The sequence below is a fragment of the Bison bison genome, unplaced genomic scaffold, assembly GCF_000754665.1.
Source record: "Bison bison bison isolate TAMUID 2011002044 unplaced genomic scaffold, Bison_UMD1.0 scf7180017864254, whole genome shotgun sequence".
Lineage (NCBI taxonomy): Eukaryota > Metazoa > Chordata > Mammalia > Artiodactyla > Bovidae > Bison > Bison bison.
Genome location: NW_011494826.1, coordinates 2,093,479 through 2,100,830, shown reverse-complemented (window position 1 = coordinate 2,100,830; position 7,352 = coordinate 2,093,479). Strand labels below are relative to the sequence as shown.

Genomic DNA, 7,352 nt, shown 5'->3' with positions numbered 1-7,352 from the left:
CAGGTACTGGAGTTTCAGCTTTAGCATCATTCCTTCCAAAGAAATCCCAGGGCTGATCTCCTTCAGAATGGACTGGTTGGATCTTCTTGCAGTCCAAGGGACTCTCTCAAGAGTCTTGTCCAACACCACAGTTCAAAAGCATCAATTCTTCGGTGCTCAGCTTTCTTCACAGTCCAACTCTCACATCCATACATGACCACTGGAAAAACCATAGCCTTGACTAGACGAACCTTTGTTGGCAAAGTAATGTTTCTGCTTTTGAATATCCTATCTAGGTTGGTCATAACTTTCCTTCCAAGGAGTAAGCGTCTTTTAAATTCATAGCTTCAGTCAACATCTGCGGTGATTTTGGAGCCCCCCAAAATAAAGTCTGCCACTGTTTCCACTGTTTCCCCATCTATTTGCCATGAAGTGATGGGACCAGATGCCATGATCTTAGTTTTCTGAATGTTGAGCTTTAAGCCAACTTTTTCACTCTCCTCTTTGATTTTCATCAAGAGGCTTTTTAGTTCCTCTTCACTTTCTGCCATAAGGGTGGTGTCATCTGCATATTCGTGACATTGTACAGGAGACAGGGATCAATACCATCCCCATGGAAAAGAAATGCAAAAAAGCAAAATGGCTGTCTGGAGAGGCCTTACAAATAGCTGTGAAAAGAAGAGAAGTGAAAAGCAAAGGAGAAAAGGAAAGATATAAGCATCTGAATTCAGGGTCTCTCAGTTGTGTCTAACTCTTTGCAACCCCATGGACTGCAGCATGCCAGGCCTCCCTGTCCATTCACCAACTCCTGGAGCCTGCTCAAACTCATGTTCATCGAGTCAGTGATGCCATCCAACCAGCTCATCCTCTGTCTTCCCTTCTCCTCCCGCCTTCAGTCTTTCCCAGCATCAGGGTCTTTTCCAATGAGTTCGTTCTTCGCATCAGGTGGCCAAAGTATTGGAGTTTCAGCTTCAGCATCAGTCCTTCCAATGAATATTCAGGACTGATTTCCTTTAGAATGAACCTGTTGGATCTCCTGGCAGTTCAAGGGACTCTCAAGAGTCTTCTCCAAAAAGCATCAATTCTTCGGTGCTCAACTTTCTTTGTGGTCCAACTTTTACATCCATACATGACTACTGGAAAAACTATAGCCTTGACTAGATGGACCTTTGTTGGCAAAGTAATGTCTCTGCTTTTTAATATGCCAGCTAGGTTTGTCATAGCTTTTCTTTCAAGGAGCAAGTGTCTTTTAATTTCATGGCTGCAATCACCATCTGCAGTGATTTTGGAGCCCCCCAAAATAAAGTCTGTCACTGTTTCCCCATCTATTTGTCATGAAGTGATGGGACTGGATTCCATGATCTTAGTTTTCTGAATGTTGAGCTTTAAGCCAACTTTTTCACTGATACCTTACATTTTTAAAGACCTGTTTACAAAAGTTTGTTCTACTCAGTGTGTCATGTCTGGCTGTCAAGGGGAAAAAAATTGCAAGATATACCAAAGGCAGAAGACACAGTTGGAAGAGACAGAGCAAGCATGAGAATTAGATATGACCGGGGAATTGGAATTATCAGACTGGGAATTTGAAACAACTGTGATTAATATGCTAAGAGTGCTAATGGATAAAGTAGATAACATGCAAGAACAGGTGGGCAATATAAGCAGAGAGATGGAAATTCTAAAAAAGAACTGAAAAGAAATGCTAGAGAAAAAAGAAACTCTAAGAGAAGTGAAGAGTGCTTTTGATGGCTTATTAGTAGATTGGACATGCATGAGGAAAGAGTCTTTGAGCAAGAGGATATATCAGTCGAATTCTTGAAAACTGGAAACCAAAGAGAAAAAGCCTGGGGGGAATAAAAGCCCAGAACAGAATATTGCAAGGTCTGTGGGATGACGACAAAAGGTACAACACAAGCATTCTGGCAATACCAGAGAAGAGAGAAAGGAGCCGAAGAAATATTTGAAACTATAACAACTGAGAATTTTCCTAAATCAACATCAGATACCAAACCAAAGACCCAGAGAGTTCAGAGAACATCAAGTAGGATAAATGGCAAGAAAAAAAAACCTTATACCTAGGGATATTATTTTCAAATTATAGAAAATTGAAGATAAAGAAAAAAAACTCCTGAGGAAGCTCCTCCTATAGAGGAGCAAAGATAAGAATTATATCTGGCTTTTCCTCAGAAACCATGCAAACAAGATAATGGAATGAAATATTTAAGGTATTCAGAGAGAAAAGCCACCAGCCTAGAATAATGTACTGTGTAAAATTATACTTTAAAAGTAAAGGAGAAATAAAGATCATAAGAGAAAAATAGAGAATTTTTTGCCAGTGTATCATTTTTGAAAGAAATGTTAAAAAAGGTTCTTTAGAGGCTAGGAAGATGATATAGATGAGAAATCCAGAAGAGAAAGCATTGCAGAAGAAATGAATGAAGATAAAATAAAACTTTTATTTTTGTTGTGCTTAATTGCTCTAACAGATAACAGTTTAAAATAATAGTAACACTGTTTGACCATGTTTGCTTATGTGTCTATATGTGTATATACACATGTATACTTATTCACACAGGTCCTTATATATAAGTGAAATGAATGACAGTGATGATACAAGGGATGGGAGGAAGCAATTAGAATTATTTTGTTATTATAAGGTACTCACACTAACCATGTTTCTACTACTCAGCTATTGTTTTTGAGTTTTAAAATTGCCTACTTTGTTTGTCATATGTTTGCCAGCTAATTAGATTTATAAACACCTTGAGGACAGAAGTTGTATATTTTAACTTTGTTTTGTATAATTGTGGTTATGTGGGCACCTGAAAAATACAAAATATTCATAATCTATTTTAAGCTTACAAATGTAGGAAATTTGAGCATATTTTTACATAATAATGTAGGGGGGTTTCCCTGGTGGCTCAGAGGATAAACCGTCTGTCTGCAGTATAGGAGACCTGGGTTCTATCCCTGGGTTGGGAAGATCCCCTGGGGAAGGAAATGGCAACCCAATCCACTGTTCTTGTCTGGAGAATCCCATGGACAGAGGAGCCTGATGGGCTACAGTCCACAGGGTCGCAGAGAGTCAGACATGACTGAGTGACTTTACTTTCACTTTCCATAATGTAAAGGAACACACTACTCATTTTAAGGAATTACCAAAGGGCTTCCCTTCCCTGGTGGCTCAGAGGTTAAAGCGTCTGCCCGAAATGCGGGAGACCCGGGTTCGATCCCTGGGTCGGGAAGATCCCCTGGAGAAGGAAATGGCAACCCACTCCAATATTCTTGCCTGGGAAATCCCATGGACGCAGGAGCCTGGGGGCCTACAGTTCATGGGGTCACAAAGAGTTGGACAGGACTGACCGACTTCACTTTCACTTTCACTTTGAACTAAAAAGAAAGTATAGAGGAAAGAAAATGGGCTTGGAAAGACTAAGATACAGTGGGATTAAATACCAGCTTCACAATTCACTAGATGTGTATCTATGGGTAAAATGTTACTTTGCACTTTCTGAAATTGTTTCTTTCATTGGTAAAGTTGAGATAATTGTAGATTTATATGATTATTTGGATGATTAAAATATGTATATAAAATGCTAAACCAAGTGCAACAGTCATTTTACAAGTAATGCTGTTTGTTGTTATTACAGTTTAAATGTCTAAGTGAATTATAATCTCTTTATATTGTATAATTAAGTAGTACATATTTTTAGGATTCTTGAATTTTGGGGAATTTTATGATAAATTTGGCATATTGATATCCTGGAAATCTGTGGCATTGCTTTGACCATAGTATTTTGTTCTACAGTTTTTTGAAGTTTATTTTTTAAATTTGCATACAACAAAGGTCAGTCTTTGTGATGTATAGGATCTTGCCAGATGCAGAACAGTATAGTGATCGTAAAATCATAATGTAGAGCAGTTCCATCACTCCTCAAAATTCTTTCATGTGGGTTGTTTCCTTGGTTATGATTATCAACAAGGCTGCTGTAAGCATTTGCTTACAGTTGTATGTTGCTGCTAAGTCGCTTCAGTCGTGTCCGACTCTGTGCGACTCCTGACACGGCAGCCCACCAGGCTTCCCCGTCCCTGGGATTCTCCAGGCAAGAACACTGGAGTGGGTTACCATTTCCTTCTCCAATGCATGAAAGTGAAAATTGAAAGTGAAGTCGCTCAGTCATATCCGACTCTTAGTGACCCCATGGACTGCAGCCTACCTGGGTCCTCCATCCATGGGATTTTCCAGGCAAGAGTACTGGAGTGGGGTGCCATTGCCTTCTCCATACAGTTGTATAGGTAAGTTTTAATTTGTTGTGGGTAAATAATACTAAGAAGGAGATTGATGATTTATATATTAGAAAGATATATTTAGCTTTGTAAAAAATTTCCAAACTATTTTTTAAAGAGCATATACCAGTTTGCATTCCTATCAACATTGAGTATTCCAGTTGCTCTGCATCCTCAGCATTAAGAATTTTAGTATTTTAGGCATTCTAAACAGGTGTATCGTGGTATCTCATGGTTTTTAATTTGCATTTCCCTGATGACTAATGTTGAGCACCTTTTTGTGTGCTTACATTTCATTTGACCTTAGTATTTAGCTTAATATATTAGATATCTTTCCAGATAGTGTTGTGACCTTGGTATTTATTTTCTTTCTTCTTCCCTTCCTCATTTTTACAACCTTTTGTTTGGTGAAATGTAATGCAAATATACAGAAGTGCACAGAACCAAACCATATAGCTTAGTGAATTATTACAAAGTGAATATCTGTGTAACCATCACATGGCTAAAAGAAAAAAGTATTCTCAATGCTCTTGAAGTCCTCCTCATGACTTCTTACATCTAGCCTGCACCCCACTCCTTTTCCCCAAAATAGGGACTCTTGTTTTCTATGGCAGTCCCTATCTAGCTCTTTTAAATAACTTTAACATCTAAGCATGTATGCCTTAACCTGATTAATGTTTTGTTGTCCATCTTATATTTGTGAGATTCATCCATGTTTTTGTATATAGATGTAGTTTTTTTTTTTTTTTTTTTCACTTTTCATTGCTGGATAATGTTCCATAGGAGGACTATTCTACATTCTACATCAACATTCTACTGTTGATGGATGTTTAGGTTGTTTTGAGTTTCAGTAATATACATAATGCTAACATTTTTATATATATTTCTTGGTGCACATGTACAGACATTTCTTGGTGGCTATTCACCTAAGAGTAGAATTACTTGGTCATGGTGATTATGTATGTTAATTTTAGGAGATACTGCCAAAACATTTTCCAAAGTGGCTTTTACCAATCGTACTTCTACCAACACTTGTGCCTTTCTGTTTTTTCCACTGTAACCATTCTGGTGAGTATGTATGCTTTGTGATTTTAATCTGCTTTATTCCACTGATCACTAATGAGATTGAGCATTGACTCCCGTATTTTGTGAAATACTTATTCACGTCTCTTGCTCATATGTCTAAGTTCTTTTTATGCTGTGGATCTGTTAGTCATGTATTTTCAATAACTTTTGTCACTTTGTATTGTTTTCCACTCTTAAGGGTTTGTTTTGAACTCTATTGTTTAATTTTGTATTATCCATCTGAAATTGGTTGTTTTCTTTTTTTTTATGGTGGGAGGGAGGTTACTTTAATGCTTTTTGAAATTAAAATAACTTAAGTATGTGATGGAATACTTATTATTACTGTTTATTATTTAGCAAAATTTGGCATTTGGTTCAAGGGCATGGTGAAAATTTTAAATGACAGTTTTTATGTGGATTGATTATATTACTGAATGTGGAGATTGATACGTAATATAGATGAAAATCTAAATGTTTATGAAGTTAAGAGTTTGCACTTTTTGGTAGAATCATTTCTAAAATGCAGGGTGAAAGTAGTATTTATTGAGCACCTATGTCCCAAGGGTTGATTTCATTGAACAGATGTAGGCAAGGATCCCAACATTGCTTAAGACTTTGTGACCTGTGATAGTTTTCTTTTAATAAAAGGGAGAAGGCAGTGGCACCCCACTCCAGTACTCTTGCCTGGAAAATCCCATGGATGGAGGAGCCTGCAGTCCATGGGGTCGCTAAGAGTCGGACCCAACTGAGCGACTTCACTTTCACTTTTCACTTTCATGCATTGGAGAAGGAAATGGCAACCCACTCCAATATTCTTGCCTGGAGAATCCAAGGGATGGGGGGAGCCTGGTGGGCTGCTGTCTATGGGGTCGCACAGAATTGGACACGACTGAGCAACTTAGCAGTAGCAGCAGCAGCAGCATGTTTTTGGAGAAGGCAATGGCAGCCCACTCCAGTACTCTTGCCTGGAAAATCCCATGGGCAGAGGAGCGTGGTAGGCTGCAGTCCATGGCATTACTAAGAGTCAGACACGACTGAGCAACTTCACTTTCACACATTGGAGAAGGAAATGGCAACCCACTCCAGTGTTCTTGCCTGGAAAATCCCAGGGACGGGGGAGCCTGGTGGGCTGCCGTCTATGGTGTCGCACAGAGTCGGACACGACTGAAGCGACTTAGCAGCAGCATGTTTTTGTTTTTATATCTCCATGAGATAGATGATATTTCTATTTTTGCAGATCTGCAAACTGAGTCTCAGGTTAGATCACCTGTAAAAGATAGCACTGAAATTCATTCTCTTTCTGTTATACCTTATTTAATTAATGAAAATGCTCAAAATACAAAACATAAATTCTTCCTCATTTGAGAATAGCTAGGATTTCAACTATTGCTTCTAGTAGCAGACTGATTGTATGGAGGGTAACCTAAGGGACAGGAGCCAGAGCAATGACTTTTTCTTTTCCTGAGCTGCTGTACTTAAAGAAAAGTCAAACACAGTACAACAAACGAAGTCAGATTTGCTGAACTTGGAGAGGGTCCAAGGAAGACATATAAATGTAATTAAGGTTTTTGGAAATAAAGCCTTTGCCGTGTGACTGAGAAGACAGGATTTATTTATTTAGTAAACCTAGAGAAATATGAAGGGTTAAAAATTAACATAAAATAATTAGTATGAAATGAGGATTTAATTATTATGTATTGAAATATGTAGAGTTGAGATTGGACATGTTTTGGTTAGGAGTGTTCACAGAGTGGTTGAATTTCTTGAATTTTATTTCCTAGAATTTAAGCTCTCAGTGAGTGAAAAATGTTGGGATAGAGTATTCAGTTCAGTTCAGTTCAGTTCAGTCGCTCAGTCGTGTCCGACTCTTTGTGACCCCATGAATCGCAGCACGCTAGGCCTCCCTGTCCATCACCAACTCCTGGAGTTCACTCAGACTCACGTCCATCGAGTCAGTGATGCCATCCAGCCATCTCATCCTCTGTCGTCCCCTTCTTCTCCTGCCCCCAATCCCTCCCCGG

At 38.6% G+C, this 7,352-nt stretch overlaps 1 protein-coding gene across 3 annotated transcripts in view; it reads left to right on the top strand.

Annotated features, from left to right (window-relative positions):
• The window catches only part of MNAT1 (MNAT CDK-activating kinase assembly factor 1), a 213,582-nt gene that overhangs the window by 90,701 nt on the left and 115,529 nt on the right, over window positions 1-7,352 (top strand). Inside the window, exon 7 of one of the 3 annotated variants that reach the window (XM_010847656.1) lies at window positions 5,241-5,334. The exons of 1 other annotated variant lie outside the window; for it this stretch is intronic. In XM_010847656.1, the coding sequence (XP_010845958.1) occupies window positions 5,241-5,334 (94 nt within the window). Of the gene's footprint in view, window positions 1-5,240; window positions 5,998-7,352 lie in introns of those variants that run through there. One more of the 3 variants, XM_010847655.1, reaches the window with a different exon arrangement.